We start from the raw sequence: 22,411 nt of genomic DNA on the forward strand, positions 1-22,411 counted from the left end.
TCCCCTGCCAGTGGTACCCAGCACACATCACCAATGAACCCACCAGGGCAGAGCAAAGGGGCAGAATTTGGGTGGGGCAAGCTACGGTGGGCAGGGCCCTGCACACGTGAAGGGGGCCAGGCTGGGAAGAGGCTGCTCTGCTTCTCCAATGCGAGTCCACCACGTTTCATCCATGTCTAGCCCAGCCCCTCCCCTACCCCTCAGAAGCAGGTGTGGGTTAGCTAAACCCCCGCGCTGACCCACGGCTGCTCTGCCTGCTACACAAGCCTGCACTCGGAGGCCACGTCCACTCAGAGAGGGAAGGAGCAGCCACGTCTGTTCCAGCTAATGGCGGTGTAGCCACACACCCACCCTACACCTGGGCCAGAGGCCCAATTCAGCGCATAAAATCACAGCAAGAACTTTGCGCGTTCTCTCTAAAGCTGCCTCTGTGCAGCAAGCTTTTTACAGAGAGGCAGCCAGCCGCCGGCGCCCTACAGAGCACATGAACAAGGAAGGAGCTGCTCCCTCCTCATCCTCTCCCTCAGAGATGGGCCCCCGAGACAGTCTGCTTGGTGTCAACTTGCCCCACGCCCCGTCACATGCCTAGCAACTCTGCTTCCAAGCCCCTCGGTGCCTCCCAAACACAATGCCCAAAGGAAACCGTGTCAAAGATTAACAGCCTGTCAAATGCCGTTTAAATTAAGAAGGGATGCTGCCCCAGCCAACACGTGCAGCTTCTCCCGGCCCAGCACCCCGCCAGGCAGTTAAAGCACAAGCCTGCCCGCACACAGCCGAATGTGCCACACCAAGGAGGTCTGGGATTCCCCCCTTGCCCCATCTACACGTGACATCCTGGGGATCAGAGGTTGGGGGTGCAAAGTTGTTTTCAGAGCAATTTATTTCCCCATTTCCACTTGCATTTGGCACCTAGCTCTGAGCAAACTCTCAAACCAAAGTCCCTGCCAGTGCCTGGGTTCCCCAGGCCTCATGGCCACCACTCAGCATGGCTGCCTTTGGGGAACGAAGGATGCAAAGGGGAGCTTAAAGCCAAATGCTGAGCTCTCTACAGGCCTGTGGGGCCTCACTGACTGCAGGGTCTCTGCTGTCCTTTGATCCTAGCCACAGCCAGGAGGCTGGGGCCATCTCATCAGTCTGGGGACTGGCCTGGGACATGCTTCTTTATAAGAAAACAGCTGAAGTCATTACAAAAACACAGGCACACAACAGGGCTGGGGCACGCCAGGGGCTGAGAGCAGGGCTGGGGCAGACCACAGTGCGGAGAGCTCTGGAGATGCCGTCTGCTTGCAAGCAGCTTCCCTGGACGACGCCACAACTGCGCCTCATACAGAAGCAGCACAGGCGCTTCTCTCCTCAGCCCCTCCTGGAGGGACTCCACGGTGCAGAGAGGAATGTGGGAGCTCCAGGTAGCCCTTTGCAGGCCAAAGTGGGGGCAAGAAGGCCTATGCACCATGTGGAGCTGAAGCCAGATGCCCCCACAAGCCAGGTCCAGCCCCTGCACACATGTGAGGCACTTGCAATCCCTGAAGCCTGCCTGACTGCAAACCCTCCACGTGCCCATGGCAAGTCCTCACACTCAGTACCTGTAGCTAGCTTTAAAACCTCAGCTGTTTCAGTCCCAGTGAAACACGAAAGGAAGAGCCATGAGGCTGGTTTCTTAGCAGCTGAAGGTGTCTGAAGGCAATAGAGGTTCCCAACAAATGAGATTGTGGGGGAAGGTCTTTGTGCAGAGTTGGCATGAGAAAGGCACCTGGATGCCAGACTGCACAGGAAGCTGCAGGCCGGTTCCCTGCCCCTACCTGCACACAGGCACTGCTGCCACACAGCACAGCCGGCCTCTCCAGACATGGCACAGCCAGCATCGCTACCAGAGCTGGCCTGGGCAGAAGTGACAACCGCCGTGCATTCCCTGCACCCAGCCCCGCAGCCTCCAGCCAGCTCTGAGCTTGCATCTCACGTGCTGGCGTAGCTTGGGCGCATTTTCTTGTGCGCAGAGCTGCTGGTACTCAGTCAGCAGTGGCCCCAATGTCACACTTGGATCCAAGGAGAGGCCAATGAGTCAGCCCAGCACACAAGGCTAGCAAGGTCTCCCCCCACTCTCACACAGGATCCTTGCACCGAGTTTCACCCCTATGGGCTACTGGGCCAGGGAGCTTGTGGCTTGCAGGGCACCAGCCAGAAGGAAAGGTCATGCATTTCCAAGGACCCATTTCCACAGCCTCTGGGGGCCAAGAGTACACGGTAGCAGGAAAGTGGCCTGCCCCATGCACAAGCCCCAAGTCCAGCTCTTCCATGCAGCCCCAAAAACAAGCAACAGCAGGCCCAGCAAGGCTGCCCAACTCTATAGCCAGCAATACCCACTGTGCTGGCTGAGAGGCCAACAAGGGAAACAGATGGGGAGGTGGTGACAAGGTGGAGAAGAGGTCATGGGGGCCCCAAGAGACCACTGCTCTGCTACAAGGAACTGAGCCCCACATGCTCCCAGCTAGCACACAGCCATGGCGAGGGCATGGGGAGATAAAGCTCCATGACGATGCCTCCACAGCAGCACTGGGGCAGACGTGTGCCTGCTTGGCAAGAAGCCAGGCTGTTCCACTCCCCCAGGGCCTGCTCTGCTTTTGTAACGGAGTAATGGAGGAGGTGGGTCACAGCACCAGCTGGGCTCAGCATCAGCTGTGCTTTACTGCACACCACCCTCTGCAGGAAGAACCACTGGCCCACGAATCACTACAGCCATCGAGGGGACTCTGGTTGGGAGCAACGTGCTCCCCGGAGCAAGCTGGCTCACCTTTGCTCCCCAGAAGTCCATGCTGGGCACTGTGCATCAGAGTCCCAGCACCACAGCCAGACCCCAAGCCCCCTCCCACACACACACAGACTCAGAGGCAGAGGCACTCACCCTCCATCTTGCTGCCAACGCCCTCTGGGTGCTGCTCCTCAGCAATGCGGCTCTCATGCTGCTCAGGTAGCTGCACCAGCGCTGGGTCCGGCCTGCCTGGTGGAGGCAGCTCCTGCCTCTCCCCTGCGAACACGCAGCCCCACAAGCCCGTTAGCTGGGGAAGCCGCTGCTCTGCAGCCCCTCTCCCCCCACCAGCCAGCATGGTTTATACACACACACACACACACACACATATATATAATGATGGTGAGGGAAGCTGTAAACAAATTTTTATTTAACTATCCAAAAGCCTGCTGGCGGTGAGCCAACACTAACAACCTCAGCCAATTAACAGGCAACAATGGTCCTAGCCGCTTCTAGATGGGTGCTTTGCAACGTGTTACCTGTCAAGATCTCTCAGCTCGGAATCCCCAGCGAGTTTCAAGACGCAGGAGAAGAGCCCAGTGTCTGACATTGAGCAGACCCACAAACAAGTGCCCGACAGACAGCATCAAAGCTGTCAAAGCACCCAGACCCCTCCCCTCTCCTCAGCAGCTGCTGGAGGGACTGTGCATATTTGCAGAATTAAAAGGAAGTGCTGAAAGGCAGGTAGCCAGGACCTGTAGCTCCCCTCACGCACCAAGAGACACTGGCTCAGAGCAGGAGACTTACCTGGATCAGCCTCCTTCTCCGCGGGCTTCACAACCTCCTCCTCGTTCCCAGGCAGTTGGGGCTTCTCCACGGGCTCTCCACCCCCTGGCTGGGCAGCAGCTGGCACTCTGGCCTCACGTGGCTCCAGGTCTTTATAGGGTGGGTGGCCGTCCTGCCGCGGGGCCTGCATCTCTGGGGCATCCCCCACGTCCTCGACGGGGCTGTCAAACTTACCCCGGAGCTGCTTCGGGGCCCCACCCTGGTCTGGGTGCAGCTCCTGTTTCTCGGGATCCAGCTGCACGGGTCTAGCCAGCTCCTCGCCCACAGCCGGCTGCAGCAGGTTCTCCTGGGCTCCTTCCCGGGGAACTTTGTTCTCCTCTGAGTCCTCCCGCTCCCGCCGCTCGTCAACCACCACCTCATCGTGTGGCACAGGCGGCTCATGGCGGTGGGCCTCCCCCACGGGAAGAGCAATCCCTGTGCAGGGGGCCAGGAGGGGAGGTCAGGAGGCAGGCAGCTTGCTGAATACCCATGTGAACAGCTGTGCACCCTGCTCCCAGAGGCTGCTGTCTGCCCTGGAGCTAGCAACTTCCAGGAAGCATTAGGCAAGGGATCTGGGTCCCAGGAAGGGCAGGGGAGAGAGCCTGGACTATGACTTTTCCCCCAGGATAACACTCTTTAGCCCGTGTCAAACTGTGCCCCCACAACCCCAGGTCTCCCACCTCTTTCTCAGCCACCTGCTATGTCCTGACAGTACCTTGATCAGGCCGATCGAGCTGCACTTTCTCCTCCTGCTTCTCTCCCGCCTCATTCCTCTCCGGCACATCCATGGGCACCTTGATCTGTGGCTGCTCCATCTCGTCCTTCTCGTCTGGCAGCTTGGGTTTGTCACGGTCGTCCTCTGCCCCCTCTGCCACCGGGTCCTGGTCTGTAAGCACAGTGCCGTGAGTGAAACGAGAGGACCTACGATGGCACCCTGTCTCTACCCCAGCCAGCCAGGCCCTCCCTATCTCAGCTCCGAGCTTTCTGCTCAGACAAGTGTCTTTAGCTTCCCGCCCAACCCTCCCCGCATGCCTCTGTCCCAAAAACCAGCCAGCATCTCCCCGATTCCCCACCTGGGGTGGAAGGCACAAGCTACCGCCGCCAGGTGGCAGCCTCGGCCTTGCTGCTTCCTCTGAGGCTGGTACAGGAAAAGGCTGGGAAAACTGGCTGCCTTCTCACGTGGGGCCCAAACCCATGTCCCACAGACCTGTCGGGGGCCTGTGGAGGTCACGTGGCGCTTTCCCTTTTTGCCTGCAGCTGCCAGCCAGGCTATGGGTAGCAGAGATGCCCAGGGAAGCTCCTTGGGTTTGCTTTTCACTTGCTGCAACTGCCATCATGAGCCTGATGGGAAGGGCGAGGGAGCTGCCAGACCCTAGCTAAGGCAGCCTTCAGCAAGGGCAACTGATCTCCGGAACCAGCCACCTCACGGGCAATGGTGAAGTCCCCATCTTCGGGCCTCTTATTTGGCTACCAGATGCTTTCCTGGGAGCTGCATCTGTCAAGCACATTCTTGGGCTTGATACCAAAGTTACTAGGTGGGATTCCACAGCCTCTGTCATACAGAAGGTCATCCAACGGTCCCGCCTACGTGAGCTAATGGGCCCAAAAACCCCTTACAGCCCTCTAAAACCAGAAGGCAGGGTGTCCATGCTGCAGGAGCGAGGGAGAGAGAAGGGAATGTGAACTCTGAAATGTATTCTCCCCCCCCAAAAAATCCTCTTCCCCTTTCTCTTCCCCCTTTTGGGGGGAATTCACTCCATTAATATTGTTTAGTCCTGTCACCAGCCCCCACCCCTTGACCCAACAGAACCGGCGCAATTTCTTCCAAGGGGGCGTTCGTGGGACGCAAAAACTTGCCACTCGCTGACCTGTGTGGGGGCCTTGCGCCGGCTGTGAAATAGATGGAGCTGTGCACGGGAAACCCGGCCTTGCTGCCATGCAGCTGAGCTCCGAGAAGTGCTCCGTTTCCCAGGATCCTTGGCCAAGTCAGCCCCATGGGGAGAATGGGAAACTGAAGCAACAGCAGGAGCTGGGCCAGGCATTTCCACTTGTCAGAGCTCAGGCTGCCTGTGAAACTGGAGGGGTCTGAACCCCCTGAAGGCAATGGCCAGGCCCCACAGCCTGCAAAAGAACTGGCTTTCTCCCTCGGGTCGGAGGATAAGGGCAAGACAATCCAGTGTTCCTGAACCAAGTCTGGGGGGCCGATGAGCTTTGCCTGCTACTAGTGCCTCACCCTCCCCGCAGCAAAGCTGTTCCCAGCCAGATCAGCCTTACTCGTGCCTCTGAACGTTACCGCCCCACTCCCGGCCAGCTCGAGGGAACTGCTAACTATGCACCTCAGTCCTCACTGCATTTAAGGAGGAAGGAAGGGGTGAGGAGAGCGTCTTGCTCTCCACAAAGCTAAACACACGTTATTGCCCACAGCCCACACGGCTGCCCACAGGTCCACATCATTAACACCAGGGTTAATTGTTTGGCAGCTGCAAAATTTAGCCAAACCGACTCTTCCGTCCTGCAACGGTTAAAAACGCAGCGCTCCTGCAGCACAGCGGCCGTTTAGCCGAGTGACCTATTCGAATAAACCTGTGGCTGCCCGACGCTCTGCAGCAGGTGAAACTACTGAGGTCTCCAGGATACAATTAAATGGCTGGCGGAGGCCCCAGCGCCATAACGAGGTTTGGTCGTAAATCAAGAGATGGCTAGCGTGCTGCAGCACAACGCGGCACAACAACCTGCGCGCCAGATACCATCTCCACTCCGTAATAAGACAAAGTTGCCTCTGAGCCGTCATTTTCTCAGCAGGAAACAAAATTAAGTTCATCATCAGGGCGTGAATTAATGGCCTCTCACGCTGCATGGAAATCTGCAAGGAGCTATATGCGGTTTGCAGAGAACAATTTTGCTCAGGATGTGTAATAATCACTGTAACTGTCTAGTCGCCCTTCAGGTCCCTTTGGATAATGTTACAGTAATGCTGTGCCTCTTAATGTTTTATGAGTGGCGTTGGACTTTACAGGCAGAGGCTGAGAGGCTATAAAAGCTTCTTGGCTTACAACAACAACAAAAATCTCGGCATTCGACAGCAAAGAGGGCTTTCTTTGCCTTGTGAGGAAGTCCAGGCCTCGGAGGCTTGCTGGTCGTCCAGAACCACCCCAGCTAGCAATGCTCTTTGGCGGCTCCTGTCTACGGTCGTCCATGGGCGAGGAGGGGGAAATCCAAGCTTTCTGAATCTTATTTTAAGTGGTTTGCCAACAATCTCTCTAGGCTGCAATAAACTCTCATGATTAGCAATCTTAAAAGCCTTCCCTCCCCCACAGCTTCTGGATGGGAGAGGAGCAACGGTCCCAGAAAGACATTAAATTACCCTTCACGTGGTTTTCAAATCGCTCTTGTCCACCATGTTAAGGACCATGGCTCAAAACCCCCATCGATGCAGCAGACCCCTCCAGAGCCTCTTTGACCCACTCGGAGCAGAGGGGAAGGGGTGTAAACAGGACCAGACATGCCCTGGGAAGCACAGGCGGGGCATGGAGCCCTCGGGAGGTTCAAGCGAGGGAAGAAAATATATTTTGGTGGGGGGGGGTCCTTGCACCACAGTAGACCCCGAGCTATTTCATGTCCATGGCAGGCACCACCTCAGCCTTGCCAAGGGCTAGAGAGACCTCAGAGCCACCACCTCTGCAAAGGACAAGCTAATTCCCACTGCAACCTCCCGGGATGCCACTTGGATTGCCTTCCCCTGCCTGATCTGCTGCCCTGCTTTCTGCTCCCCACCCCGTGCTCCCTACCTGATGTGCTTCCCTGCTTTCTGCTCTTGGCCCCAGTGCTCCCTACCCAATCTGCTGCTGTTTTTGCTCCCTGCTCCATCTGCTGCTGTGCTGCCTTCCCCCCAACCCGATCTGCCACATGCCACCTACAGAGGCTGCCCATGCCACTTGTGGCACACACTTGGCCACCCCTGCACTACACGACGCCAAACGCATGGCAGGCTGCTAAGTGCTGTCAATCAGTGCTGACACTTGACTCCCCTGGAAACACAACCCGTCTCCTGGCGCAGCTGGGGAAGGGCAACCTCAAGGGGATTATCTTTGTTCTTGGCAGTGTGGCACAGGACTGGGGTCACCTGCCTGGAAGGCCTACAAAAAAAAGAAGAGGGGACTCCTACTAAGGAAACAGCTGAGAAAAGAAATGCATCACAGCTGCACGGTTCAGAACATGGAGTGGGGTGATCTTGGGTCCAGGCTCTTGAATACCGAGCTCCCCAGAGCCCTACTGACATGAAGAGAACCCAAGGGTGCACAGCCCTGCTGAATGGGGCCCTTCAAGACAAGCAGGGGCCCTGGGTCCAGCCCAGCCCAGATCCACTCTCAGGAGCTGTGCCCCCCTTCTGTCTCTGAGAGCATCAGGGGCATGTCTGCCACTCCAGCCAGCAAAACGATGCCACCCCTCCTGCCCAAAATGGTGACAGATTTCACAAGGTTATCGAATGGCAGCAGTGAAATTAGTTCACAGTTGTCTCCTGATACACCAGCAGTAAAAGCGAACCCAAATTACAACAGGGTGATAGCTCCTTTTCTGTGTCACCAGCCCTATTAAAAGCTCTCTCTCTAAAGGCACGAGGGAGAGCTACAGCAAAATCAAGCTGTTCCTATAGCTATTAGGAGTGAAGGGAGTAAACTGCATTTCACACGCATTTGGGGGCTGCTCCCTGGAATAATTTACCCAACTCAGCTGGTGGGGAGAAGAGCAATGGGGCAGGTTTCTTCCAACCAAGCTGCCATGATATTGCAATGAATCCGTGAGAAAAGCAAATGTTCTGGGACCAGGCGACACTGGGCCCAGGGCCCACGTGCGTTGGTAACAAAGGAAAGAGCTCAGTGCTGCGTCCAGCGAACCGAGTCCCATCCAAGTCCTGTGAAATGTGAAACAGCAAATCCAACTGGGTAAGGACCGTGGCCCAGTCTCTTGGATACCTCTTCCCCAACGCAAGCAGCCGTGCTTCTAGGACTGCTGGGGAAAGGGCACTGTTGCATAAAGAGCATGAATCAGGCCTTTGTTACAAGATATTGCACAACGAAAGAAGAAAATGAAGCAGCAATGATCAAGTAAAGGAGCTGAAAAATATTACAAAATCTTAATCCTCCCCATGAGACCCTCTGGGGTGCTTTCAAATACGGAGAGAAATTGCCTAATTAGCTTTTTTTAAAATGGATAATTGCCTTCATGAGCTTTCACAGGCAGCTTAGCAACCTTTTAACATACATACACACTGTATGTAATACCAGAACATTTCTGAAAGGGGTTTTATACCTTCCCAAAGAGCCGCTGACAGTAAACCTCAAGCAATACAGGCAGGGGCCGTAATGGGCACTTGGGTGTCATTAGTAAAAACACTATTCAGAGTTCGCTGGTCAATACGTGTTCACATAAAAGGGCAATGTTCTAATATTCATAATCTCAGGGCCCACAGGGCAGGGTTTTAATGAAAGTCTGTACAGTTCTGGTCTCCGCAACATCAAAGAGACCAATAAAACTCCTCTCACATGCTGACAGGCAAAAGTCAGACGGTGAACACAGAATGGTAAAAGGCACAGCCCAGCTCCGAGGTCTGCCTCAACGAGGCAACCCATCAATTAAGGGGGGTGGGCCCGAGGGGCGGGGGGGAAGAGAGGTGGAAAAAGAATCAAGAACATGCTAAAAACAAACTGCATGTGGCCTGCGGACCAGCCATGTGTTTCTACTAAAGACTTGTGCAAGAAATAAGAACCAGATGTGAGCCAGTGGAGGGTGCCCAGGTGAGAGCAGGGACGTCCCGAGTCCCGCACACGCTTTGAATGACAGGATGCAGCTGCTGAGGAGGTTGCGGGCCACAAGCTAGCCCTCCTCTTTCCAGAACAAGCCAGGGCAGAAAGGCGGAGCAAGGGGGGTGTCGATTAATGCAGGGCGATTCGTTGCCACCCGATGCCGCGTCCCAGGGAGACGCAAGTCCCAGGCCTGGTGGAGCTCCACAGGGGCAGAGCAAGAGGCGGGACCGGCCACGCTGCCGGGCACACGCAGTTCTCAGGGGCAGCAGGTGGGCAGGCTGTGTACAATGGGGCCCTGAGCCCGCTCTGCGGCTGGAGCTCATTGTTCTGTTTCCTCTCCCCAAGCCCATCTCCTCCCACCGGACGAGGCTTCAAAGTCAGCTCTAAAAAGCACCTAACTCCACTTCCCAGGGAAAGGCATCTCCCGGCATTCAGCGCCAGCCTCCTCCCTCCCTCTCACTGGCCAAATACGAAACAAACCCCGACAGAGCGGGAAGGAAGTGCGAGGTTTTGCTGTGAACACGCTTGTTAGCATGCACGGGAGCACTACACCGCATCCCCAGGGAAGTTTAAGAAATAAAAATACAAGAAGCGTCTTCCTCCAGGGTAAGATTGTTTAATCCAGCGTCAAGTAGCATCTGATAAGGGCTAATGCCGACTAACTAGCTCTAAACGCATCTTGCGTGCGTGTAGGAGGGCAGTAAGGGATTCACTGTGCTGCATGATGATGGAACACAGGCTTCCTGCTCCGGCTCCCAGGTTAGTGTGGGGATGGGGCAGACAGGAGGCTGTTAGCAAGCTTCGGCCCATGCTGCCGGTCAGAAGGCTGCTTCCTCCGCATGTCTGTAGCGGCTCTGTGGGCTGGTGTGGCTCCGAAACTCCACCGCAGTCCCAGAATTAAAATCGCAGCCCTCCTCCCAGCCTACAATTCAGGGGCTGAGCGTGCCTTTCACTGAGCATTCAGAGGTGCCCGGGACAAGGCGTCAGCCTGGACATACAAACCCCACCACTGCTGGAGACAGAGGGGCCTGGGAGAGAACATTATCACAGGCTGCACCAGCATCTCAGAGATGCTCCAAGCTGTTCAGCAGGAACCCAGCCAATGCCTCGGAGGGAGTCTAATCTCCGGCAGAGAGGCTGCCCTCATTTCACTTCCGTTCTCCAATCACTGGGAGGAAATTTCAAGGCCCCGAAGAACAACAAAACAAAAAAAACCCAAACAAAAATAAAATCCAAACCCCAGGACAAAGCCCCAGATGAGGGGCACAGGAGGGTCACGCGACACCTGCTCATGATGGCCTTGCGAGGCCGCCATGCAGCTGGGGAAAGGAGCACGGAGCCGTAATTCTATCAACGGCCCCAGTAAACAAATAATAAATAACGTGAACCAGTAAACAAAGCCGAGGCATAATCACGGGCTTTGTCAGAGCTAAAACTGGCTTCAAATTTATATCCTCGCCACCAAAAAAAAAAGAAAGAAAGAAAGTCGGCGCCCATAAATTTACATACCTTTGAGTGCAATGAATGGCTTGTTATTGAAACCTTGTACAATACGCTGGCAGAAACGTTGAAAGCAGCCCTGTTTTGGCTCCTTGTACCCTTCATACAGGTGGCCAAGCACAGTGCTATCTCCAGTCTCCGGCTCACAGAGCGCCTTTGATTGCCCAGGCTTGTGCAGTTCCCGAGCTCGGGCGCTAGAGGGAGGGTCACGGCCACCCCCTCCACTGGTCCCTAATTCGTCACACTGGGAAAGCCAAGTCCTTGGTGCGGGTGCAGGAGGTTTTCTAGGGAGCTGCCACTGCACCCTTTCCTGGCAGCGCGCTCGGGATGACCTGGAGATGCAGGCTCTCGAGGAGCAGCTATAAAGAAGACAAGGCATTCTGGTAGCAGGGTAGTACCAGGGGAACATGCAGTGAAGGCATACCTGCTATTTTGGCAGCAATGATGTTATCAAGTCCCTTGTCCAGATCAGCTGGCTCCAGCGCCTCTATCTTTCCCGGAGGGTCCTCTGTTGCCGACAAGGTGGTGTACGTGCTAATAACCAGGATTCCCAAGCCAATCCACAGTATAACCTGCACAACAAGCCAGAGCCCCGGTTACACATGGAAAAACAAGCCCACCTTCTCTACAACACTTCCTCCACCGCCCATGTCCCAAAACAACTCAGAGCGCCCAGCTATGACAGGCACTGATGAGCAGGAGAGGGAGAAACTCAAGAGGTGAACGGGGGAGAAAGGTATTTTCAGCAGAGGTTTCGATCAGGATGGGCAGAGGCGGGGAGGTGGCGTCAGGTGCTGAGAGCAGGAAAGGAGAAGGCTCTGGTGGCAAAGGTGCTCTGATCATGCCAACAAAGCTGTGGCAGGGCTATGTGATGTAGGACAAGGCAGATGCAACATAGCAGGGTTTTTAGTCAGTCAATCGACTCGGCTTAGAAGATGCCCACCATTCATGCCCAGCTTGGGACACTGGCGAGTTTACGCTTCTACCACCGGGAAAGATAGGTTTTTTTCAGTCTCCAAAATGATGCATTTGAAACAAGCTTCCTTGTCCCTTTTCCCCAGCCCAAATAATGCAGCAGGGTGCAGGTGCCTGAGATCCTAACCAAACCGACTGAATAATTCCCCGCATAACAGTCAAGAGCAAGATGAAAAGGCAACAGAATGGAGCTCAGTGCAAAGAAAGGACTATGGTGGACTTCACCGCCATCAGAGAAGGGAAGCCTATTTTCTCAACCTGAGCTGGAACATCCCACAGAAACCTCCCCAGTCCAGGAAGCTGGTAGAAGGAGCAAGGCTGAAAATCCAGACCTGCCAGTAATGAAGGCAGGAATCTCTCCATACCTGGGAAGTCTGGAAACACGTAGGGGATTCAAGTCAGGTGGAGGGTGCCTAGCTAAGTAGCTACCTGATAAGAAGTGATCAGCAGTACAGGCAGAGGGAACGTCTGCCTCGCTCGAGCGGTGGAACTGCCAGACGCCTTGCTGCTCCACCTAACGGAAGAGGCCCTAGTTGAAAGCGTCACACGGACAGTTTGTTGGCTGACAGCGTGGATAGTGAAGGAGCTTTAATTAAACTCTGCTGTATTATTTTTACCAAGTTAATCACCGTAATTGTCCCTGCCAGAGATTCTGGCAGAGCTTTCTCTGCATGTCAACAAAGTGGTTGGCGAAAGGTGGCGTTGGAGTCAGGAGGGTGGTTGAAGGGACCACGGCCCCCAGCACAGGCCTGTGCCTCCCTGCGCGGCGCAAAGGGTCAGAAAAAGAATGGACAATTACGTGCAAAATAGAAAATGCCCCTTGGGTGGAGACCATACTGTGGGGACACTTGTCAGAGAAGCAAGGGAGCGGGCTATCTACCCTCACTTCCTGAGGTCAAGCCCATCTCAGTGACCTTGGCTACAGAAGCAGAAATGCCCAGACAGCTCAGACCAGGCCTCCTCTACACATCATAACTTCAGACCACCCTCACGAGACATGCTCTGGCTTCACATGCCAGCTTCATTCCTCATCCGCCACATTTCCTGGCTGCTGCCCTCCCACGGCCTTGATCTACCAGCTGCCTGCAAGTTCTTTGGGGGCATGGCTGCTGTCTGCATGCTCTGAGCCCAGACAAGTCATCACTGCTACAGGCACATCACAAGGAAGTCCACAGGGCAGAGTCTTTGGTTGCAGAGGAAATACTTCTGTGGTAACCATCTCCCCACTGTCCGAGGGAAACAAGGCTGTGAACTGAGTGCCTCTTGCAGAATGATTATATAGGTCATTCTCATTTATACTGCAATTATCACCCAAGGTCTACGGTAAACCGGGCATGGTTGGTTCAAGTGCTAAGCAAACATGGAGGAAGAGCTAGTCCCTATCCAGCCTGAAGACAGAAGATGCAACAAGAGGGTATAACAAACATGTAAGAAGTGCACAAAGGCAGGAAGAGGGAAACAGGAAGATTAGGTGTTCATGCAGGCTGGGGCCAAGCTGGATGGCTGAGACACTCAAAGGTCTGAAGCCCCTGCTGGGACTTACAAATCTACTACTAGCTGGCAGTTTCCCACTGCCATCCTGGTAAAAGGAAGTGTGGGGAAAAGGCTTTGAAGGAGGGAAGCAGCTTTGCATATTCATCTGGGGAAGTGTTTCCTGCTCAGGGCAGCATGGGGGCAGGCATGAGGGTGCCTGTGGGAAAGCAGGATGAGAACAACCAAGGAGCCTGGCATTGTGTGGGGAGGGTGGAATGGGGCGAAGGCACAGCACCTAAGTAGGGTGGGAGTCTCAGTCATCAGGAGCTTCAAAGGTTTTGAACTGGATGTGGGGGTGAAGGGAGAGCCCATGGAGGACCAAAAAATGGCAGGAGGGAGCTGTGGTCAGGTCAGGGGCCAAGAAAACTGCTAGTCTAAATATCCCTAGGGCCAGAACAGACGTTGAGTGAGGAGGAAGGTAATGGGAGAAGAGGCCACTCTGGACAAAAGCCCCAGCCAAATGGTCAGAGAGCAAAAGCCAGATCTTAGAGATGTTATGGAGGAAGCAGCAGCAGAATCTGGTGGCTGCCTGGCCGTGTGGGTGTCAGAACAGATATCCTGCCGCACAGCTCCTGCCAAAAGTGGAGTCAGCAAGCTGGCCCATTCTGCCCTCACCTCTGACCCCGGCCATTTCCTTTCTCCAGCTCATCTGACGCCCCTGCGGGAGCCCAGCTCTGTGACTTGAGACCTCTGCCGCCCGCCTCCAGAAGTGGGAGCGGAAAGGAAGAGTGTTTCCACAAAAGGGTTCCTGCTACACCAAAATAGACCTGCTAGAGAGAAAACAGGCCTGCAGGAAGAGCTGATAAGTTCAGGCCTTTTATGGGCTATTTACTTAAAATCCAGGTCTCAGTGGGAACTGTAGGCTGGACAGGCTGGGGGGCTAATCACAGCCCTGGACCCTGTGTCCAATCCCACAAGCTCCTTGGCCTGGGGAATGCTCGGAGTTTGTTTGAGAGCCAACTCTGCATCTCGGGACACCCAAAATCAGCCTGGGCTCTCCCAGGCTAACCTCCCTGCCCTGAGGGAGGGAAGGAGGACAGCACGATTCCAAGCCAGCCCTGACAGCACCTCTCAGTCCTGACATAAGCCACACACAGCAGGGAAGGGCCCCCCACCCCATAATGAACCGACATGGGAACAGCCTGCTGGGGCTGGAAGCTGGGGGTGCAAGACTAGCCCAAAGGACCATTGACTACAAGACAGATGGGGGGAGAAGGGCTCTATGGCAAAAAGGCCACAGCACCCTACAAACAGTGAACCCAGCAGGCACCAAGGCATCTTATCCCAACAAGAGCCCAGGTCCACCAGGCCGTGCTGCCTACAGAAGAGCCCTCAAGTCACAACAGGCTCCTTCTAGGGTCAGTGACTGCTGAACTGCTCCAACAGCCCCCAAAGCTCAGGCCCTGCTGCTTTAAGTGCATTTTCTGGAATCCCCCATTATGGACCCCCAGGAGAGGGGCCTGTATTATAGGTCACAGGTGAAATGGAGTTGTTCTAAGCAGTGCTGCTCTTATAGGGTTAATTATTAACACACACCCCTTTGCAGGTGACTAACCATTAAAGTAATGGAGCTGACACATCGGAGTCCAGCAAGTAGCAATGACCTCGCTGGAATGTAAGGGAGACAGACATTTATTTCTCTTCTCGGGCTTCCCGTAATGCCAACAGGGTAATTACCAGATCTTCACAAGAGCACTTAAATGAGTATAAAGGAACTCTGTCTGCTCCCCCCTCACCACTGGGTCAGGTTGAGGACTGCCAGGGAATGACAATGAAGGGGAGCAGCCTCGTGGTTGGCTCCACTGGACAAAGTAAATATGAAAGTCACCTCGGTGCGATTGAGGAGCCTCCTGCTCCGTTACAGAAGCCCAGGCTGTCCCAGGACACCCCCAGCAGGTGCTGGGAAAGTGACTCGGTACAGGGCCACACACACTGCCAAAACGCGTCTCCAGGTCACACAGGACCCCATTTTGAAAGCAGGGAGAAGGCTAATTGCAAATCAAAAGACAGGCGGAAGGCGAGGTCCCTGCTGGACTTCACCAGCCAGCACATGGGATGAAGGGTGCTGCCCCCAGGGGCACAAAGGCAGAGCCCAGAGGGGTGCCATGTTGCAACCCTGACAGCGAGGTACAGGGCAGGGAGTTAGGCATCTCCCTTTCCTTAGGGCGCAGGCCAGGAGGACAGCAACTGCTTGCGGCTCCCAGGAGGGGCCTCTCCAACACGCCTGTGTCAACACAGCCCAGCCAACACCTTCCTGTTAGAAGCAAAGCGCTTTGTTTACAGACCTCGGGCCGACCTTCGACAGCTCGGTGCCAAACCTCAGCCTGTCCCCAGCCCTCAGCTCCCCCAGGGCACCTTTCCACCCAGTTACCCCATCGCTGCTCCATGTCAGGCAGGATCCAGACCTGCATGCTGTAGCGGGCCCGCCCGACACTGCCAACCACAACAAAGGGGAGGATTTCCCCATTCGCTCACGTCTCCCTGAGCCCGGCCTTAAGCTATGTAACTTCCCCGTCGCTCTGTTACCTGATCATCTTTCCAACATACCAAGCCTTTTAACTAAACCACCCCTGGAGCTTAATCCACCCTGCAATTCCCAGACTCTGGCTTGCTGCCAGCTGTTGACTGACCAGCTGTCTGTAATAATTAACAACTCCCTGGCAGAATCCAACGCCCTTTGCTGGCGAACAGAAACATCTGGGACGCGGATGTCCCACCCCCTTGGAAAAAAAAAGCTGCTCAACTCTTAATCCAACTTCTCCACCTTCTAGCACAAGTCCGTGCTGTCCTTGGAGCAAACGGGTCTGGACTCTAGGGCGTCCCTCAGGACACCCACAATCTTCCATGGGCTGAAAATCCCCTCCAACTAGCTAAGAGATGGAAGACCTGCAAGCGGGGAGCAGGAGGGAGGAGGAGTAGGAAAGACCTCGGACATCTCACTGGAAACATTTGTGCGAATTTCGTGGAAGAAATGAAGCGAGCCTTCCAGAACTGGAACAAGGCTGGGCAGAGAACCCGGCTCTCCCTGGGCAGGCGGGAGGGAGTTCTGCAGCCTCGTGTGTTTGCCAAAAGGCAGATCTGTCTTTGCTGAAATACTCAGCAATGGAGGTCAAAACAAACGTGCCAGCCTGGCAGCTGACGGCTCATTCCAAAACGGGTCGCACAACTCCCCAGCTGCTCTGCTTGCCAGGGTACCCCACGGGCCCACCACCGAGGATGAGCTGCTGTTCCTTACGGGGGGGATTTTTGAGACTACCAACTGCCTTGCTGAGCTTACGACCCACATTTAAGCTCTGTGCAGCCTTCAAGCCCTACTGCTGGGCTGAGGGCAACTGGGCCACAAGCTTGGCCCCTCCTAAGTGCGGTTTCCGTTGCTGCAGAGGATGGCTCCACTCAGCCCCAACAGAAAGCCATTCCTGAAAGTGCCCTTTGTTCCACTGCAGACCCAGGCTGCTGTCTAGACCTGTGCCTGGGGTTTCAGTCAAAGGAGTGAGGACCAGAGGTGTCAGAATTCAGAGCGGGTGCTGGAAAGCTGGACTGTTTCCGCGTGTCAGAGCGAGCTTGAAGCAAAGTGACAGAAAAATCCGCTCCGCTTCAAAAGCTTCATGTGCCTTCACAAACCCACAAGTCATTCCACACAGAAAAAGCCATTATTTCTGTAGGACCCACAAAAATGTTCTCCCCCTGCTGACTCGGCAACTCCCTGCAACTCTATTCCCAGAACAGTAGCGGCCAACAGGGCTGGGAGCACAGGCAGAGGCTGCGAAGGGGCCCTGCATTCAGTGATGGTTAGGGGAAACCAACACACCTTCGTTTGGGCTCCATAAAATACACAGTGTTTGCGAAACACAAATGCTCAAACCCCGCAAAAGAGACATTTTACTTGAGGTCCCTTTGGAGGTCAATTCAAAACCAGAGTGAAGGAAAAGCTAAGCTACAAGTAGCCTCTGAATGACCCCAGTTTTTTAGAAATCAGTTCCTGTACCAACACCTCCGTGTGTGTTCCTTTTTATTATTATTATTATTTCGGCTCCAACCAGAAAGGCGTGGGGCAGCACCAAGGACCACGCTGCAGAGAAACTGTGTTTATTTTACCCAGCCCAGCCAGGCTGAAATCTGAGGCTTGCTCAGGTTTTATATGCTGCCTGGATTTCCCGTTCTGTAGCTGCGCAGCCTGATGCTCCCCAGACCGGGGATCCCAAACAACATTTCAGTGTTAAGAGAACACTTGCTGTGATAAGAGGTACTGTTGCTCTAAAAAACCACAGGCTGTTTACTGAGCAAGTGGCTGCCTTTGCTACCGGACCACACCACGTCCCACCTGCGAGTGAGAGGGGCAGGGAGGGGCTGAGTGATCCCCCTGTTGCACTAAAAGTAACTAAGTTCCCAGGCTCTAGGGCAGCTGGGGAAAGAAGTCCATTATCATCAGCACTGACCTGTGAGCAAAGGGCATTCTTGTGAATTTTCTTATAAATTAGAGCCGGGCAGATGAAGCAGATGAGGCTTCCCATTGTCGCACCTGTTAGGCCCAAAATGGTCTCCACTGGCATGGGAGAGAGAAAACAACAGCAGCTGAAACAACCAGAATCCTTGGAGGAAGGAAAAAAGAGCTTAAGGGAGTTACTCAGACTGCAGCGACTGTAGACCATGCAAGCCCACCACTGGCAGGGCTGGGGGCTGGAGCCAGGGGCTGTCAGCCATTACAGCCTACCAATTGCCTTGTAGTTACTTTTACCAAGGTCTTCCCTTCGGAAAGACAGTGCTTCCTTTGTCCTCCCCATCACCTGCCCCTCTACTCAAGGCTCCAGTTCCACTGCTACCAGGACCACATACACCTCTGCATTCTCACCTCTGTGTACAGCCATGAGTGGGGAGCACTCACATGGCTCTCGTGCTGGTCAGGGCTTTACAGCCCATAGCCACCAATGCCGGGTATCCCTACCGACGCCAGAGCGGCTGTGGCACACCCCAAATGGGAGACAGCAGGGAGAAAGGACACAGATGCAGAAATGTCTACAAGCACTGGATTCCACCATGCCCTGTGCAGGCGCTCACCATTTGGTATCATGATGCCTCCCACCATGGTGCCAAACACCACAGCCAGTGTGAGGGCTTTGAACCGGAGAGGCGGCATGTAGCCCCCAGCCGCAAATGTGCCATCTTTTTGCTGTTGAAAACAAAAGGAGACAACATGTTAAATGCCAGCGAGTCTCTAAAGCAACTGCCCCAGCAGCCTGTACTAGACGAGTGAGGCACAACGGAGCGGGGCTCTAACCAGAGTGATTCCATCCAACAATGCAGTGGCCTTCCTAACGGGAACATTCAGGGGCAGTTAAATGTGAGTGAGCATCTGCAACCTGCAGAAGTCACCATAGCTGCCACTTCCCCTCCTGCAGGGAACACTCACTGCACAACAGCCTCTGGCAATGCTAGTGCCAGAGCTGCTTGGCAAAACCAAGCAGACAAGTGCAGGAGAAGAAGGAGTGGAGGTGAAGGCAAGGGTGCACCAGCCGACAGCCCCTGCAGGAAGGGACCAGGCCATGCTGCTACATTTGGCAAGCTGGACACTGTTTCTATCAGACAACAGCCTGCATCCACAGCTCTGACCCCAGGAAGGACACTACAGCTGGGCTGGCTTATGTTTGTGATGTTCCTCCCCAATTCAGGCAGGCACTTCCTGCCCTTGCCACCCCCCAGTGCTCTAGTGCTTGTGCAGCAGCATTTCCTGTCCAATGTATGGGACAGCCACTAACAAAGGAATCCACAGGAGGTGGGAAGGCAGGGAAGGGCAGGGGGCAAGGCCTTTCCTGCTGTGCACACAAATGCCAGGGGACAGTCTCAGGCAGCATCAGAACTCAAACTCAGAACCTTCTATTTCTACTGCTTTTGCCAACACGGACCCTGAGCTCCTTGCACACCGGGGCACTGGAAAGATCCAAGAGGTATCCTGTGGGGCTTCAGGGGGCAGGGCATGGAGGGAGAAGCAGCCTTTCATTTCCCGCCCTAAGAGGTTGCTATCTGTGCGGCTGCACAAAGGCCTCAGAACAGCCCCTTGCTGTTATTCACCGAATCCCACTGCATATTACACAGTGCAATGCAGCCAGAGGAAGCCTCAGGGCTCTGAGGCTCCAAATCAAACAGGCAGTACAACCACAGCCTGGCTACAGGACCACCTCCAGGAGAAGAGAGGAGTGTAGGACAGGGCTGTGTTGCTATAGCAGATAGCCACAAAACAGCTCTGAGGAGGAAACTCTGCATGTCACAGAGAGATATATGAATGCAGGGAGGGGACTGTCTGTTACTCAGGTAGATGGAGACTGCTCAGGGCCTTACAGAGCTGAGGAAGAATGAGAGCAAGCAGAAACAAAGCAAAATGGAAAGATCAGGTCTGAGCAGCAGGAAATCAAGACTCTTCTCTGTTCCAACCTGGATTGCTCTCCCTCTCCTAACTCCTATCAGGGAAAAGGGCTTCGACTCAGCATCCCATGACACTTCCCATAATCTAGGTTCCCAAAGTGCTACCAGAGCAGGGAACCCACTGCCCCCACAATTGTTACTGAGGAAAAAGGCAGAGCAAATGGCATGGCTTTGACTTTAGACCCCAGTACCTCTGCCCACAGAGAGGATTGCTGCTCCACTGCACGGGGGAGAGCCCAGAGCGCTGTGAATTGACTACTACTGAGAACAGTTGCATTTCTCTTCAGCCAGATGTATAGACAGCTGGGCTGTGCTCCTACCGCTGCCCCTAGTAGCATGCAACAGGCAATTACAATTTCCCTGGGAGCTGCAATAAAATGGAATGGGGCCGAGGGTTCATCCACTCTGGATATGAACGCCTGCTGCTAATCAGAAAGAGGCCGTCGCCAGCAGAGGCTGCAAAGGGCTCCAGCGTGTTGTAACTGAAATACCAGTCAACAGATTAAATCAAGGTGACCCTTTGGAAAGGGAGAAGTTGGTTGCAGCAGAACCCAAAGCTCCCAGCTGCTCCAGGGACTCACCTGCTGCTCAAAAAGGAGGGTGTTCAGAGCCTGTCGGCAGGGCAGGATCATCATGGGAAACCCTACGGCCACCGACATCATGAACCCCACACGGATCATCTCCGTCACCAGGTTGGATGGGAAGTTCATCAGCACATTCCCAGCGATAGCCTCCGTATAGCTCACATAGCCAAAGAAGCCAACCTGTGAGGGGAGAAGGGCAGTAAGCTGCACGGCTGCTGGCATATGCACATTCCCTGTAGGTGAAAGGAACAGGACAGAGGGCTCCATCACCCTTGGCCTTGTGGCAGTGGCTGCAGCTTTGTCAGTGCTTGCAACACACAACTGCAACAGGACAATGGCTGAAGACAACAGCCAGCCTCCACAGATGTAGGTTCCCCAGTGAGTCTGCCATCATCACCTGTAAGTAGGGCAGGTGGTTGCAGAACAAGGACTGCCACTTCAGAATCCCACGTGCCCCGCTTTAAGGAGCAACTCCTGTACAGCCCCTTTCCCAGACCCTGCCCTGGTCTGAGCTCTACTGCCTTTGGGAGGTTGAAGCAATGTAGCGGCAATAGCTGCCGAATCCTATGAACCTGACCCCTCTGACAAGGGAGCGGCTGCAATACAATCCCCCCAGCAGCCCAGCTCACATGGCGGGGTTGGTCCTGGGAATTATTAACTGGATTTTATTAACTAGTGTTTTATGAAGCATAACTTCCTTTGCGTCCTTCTCATCGCAACGAGCAAAGGGGGAAGCTCTCTCTGAGGTCAGCATCTCCCTTTCCAATTGCACATGACGAAGGAAAAACCGAGGGCCTCACTTGCTCTAGCTCCGGTGAATGGGACCTATTGTTCCACAGCCCTGGGTTCCCCAAATGCCTCTGGGCACTGAATGGAAAAAGCTGCCCTGGAGATTTCACTTTCAGCAAAGTGAATCATTTTCTTCGAGAGCAGTGAAACCTGCAGGGAAAATAGTCTGTCCGCCCTATAACGAAATGCACCTGAAAGTCACTTTCAGGAGACAAGTTAAACCGAAGGAGAAAGGAAAAGTCCATGCTTCTTACCATCACATAGAAGATGGTGACCACATTTAGAGAGGAGGCAAATATGGAGCTCATTATTTTAACGGACGGTTCATCCAAGCTGTCGTAGGTAGGCAAGACCTGGCTGCACAGGGGTGGGGGGTGGGGAAAAAAAAAAGATGAGCTATTTCAAAAAGCTGGAGAGAGAGCTATGCAAAAATCAAGCATGCTCCTTGGTAGAGCCCAGCAGCAAAAAATCCCAGACACCTTCCTCCCCTGGAGCATAAACACTCGCCGCTATTCCACAATTTATATTGCTAATGCCAAGAGATTTCGGAACACTCCAAATTGTAAGTGTTGCACAAATATTCAGGCTCCCCCTGCCCCCCCCACTCCCCCACCACGTGGATTTAAACGTGTGATGTAAACATTTCAGTTCAAAAGCGCTGCAGAATGAATGACCGTTTGTTCCACTGAAACACCAGTGGCAAGGGGCCAGGCAGTGCACTGGAGATTATTGTTCTTGGAGCTCTCAGCCCTGATAATTAAAGCAACACCGTGTTTACAGAGTACAAGCAGGAAGAGGGCTAGAGCATCACACTGTCTCAAAGCAAAGTTAAACAAACACGGCGAAACACAGCACCTGTCATATTTCAGCGCTGCTGCGAAAGCCCGGTTCATAAAAAGCGGGAAACACCCGTTACACGGCATTCGCGGGAATTTGGCAAGCAAGCAGAAGGCACTGCTACATCAGGTGCATATTTTAGCACCTCCTTAGTCTCTTGGTGCTCTAATCCGAGTGGTCACATCCTGGCTGTAGACTCCTGGTGAAAGAGAACCCCAAGAGAGTGCAAGTGTGTACGCTGGGGAAGGGGGGCAGCTGGAAGGGTAGGGGTTATCCCCAGCTCTGTCAAACAGGCTGAGCAGAAAAAAACCTTAACTTTTTGTGCACCACAAAATTCTGCAGGAAGGAGAGGGGGCTGTTATTTGAGATGCCAGCAGAAAAGTGTGTGTGTGCGTGTACACACA

The 22,411-nt window shown here is 54.3% G+C and overlaps 1 protein-coding gene across 4 annotated transcripts in view; it reads right to left on the reverse strand.

The window, feature by feature from the left end:
- The window catches only part of SLC38A10 (solute carrier family 38 member 10), a 40,520-nt gene that overhangs the window by 3,541 nt on the left and 14,568 nt on the right, over nucleotides 1–22,411 (reverse strand). For all 4 annotated transcript variants that reach the window (XM_019542289.1, XM_019542288.1, XM_019542290.1 and 1 more), the window contains 8 exons: nucleotides 21,425–21,527; nucleotides 20,379–20,561; nucleotides 18,436–18,547; nucleotides 17,817–17,923; nucleotides 11,297–11,444; nucleotides 4,284–4,454; nucleotides 3,551–4,003; nucleotides 2,900–3,022 (listed from right to left, as the gene is read on the reverse strand). In XM_019542289.1, coding sequence (XP_019397834.1) covers nucleotides 2,900–3,022; nucleotides 3,551–4,003; nucleotides 4,284–4,454; nucleotides 11,297–11,444; nucleotides 17,817–17,923; nucleotides 18,436–18,547; nucleotides 20,379–20,561; nucleotides 21,425–21,527 — 1,400 coding nt within the window. The remainder of the gene's footprint in view (nucleotides 1–2,899; nucleotides 3,023–3,550; nucleotides 4,004–4,283; nucleotides 4,455–11,296; nucleotides 11,445–17,816; nucleotides 17,924–18,435; nucleotides 18,548–20,378; nucleotides 20,562–21,424; nucleotides 21,528–22,411) is intronic.

The sequence above is a fragment of the Crocodylus porosus genome, unplaced genomic scaffold (genome assembly GCF_001723895.1).
Source record: "Crocodylus porosus isolate Cpor-Errol unplaced genomic scaffold, CroPor_comp1, whole genome shotgun sequence".
NCBI classification, from domain to species: domain Eukaryota; kingdom Metazoa; phylum Chordata; order Crocodylia; family Crocodylidae; genus Crocodylus; species Crocodylus porosus.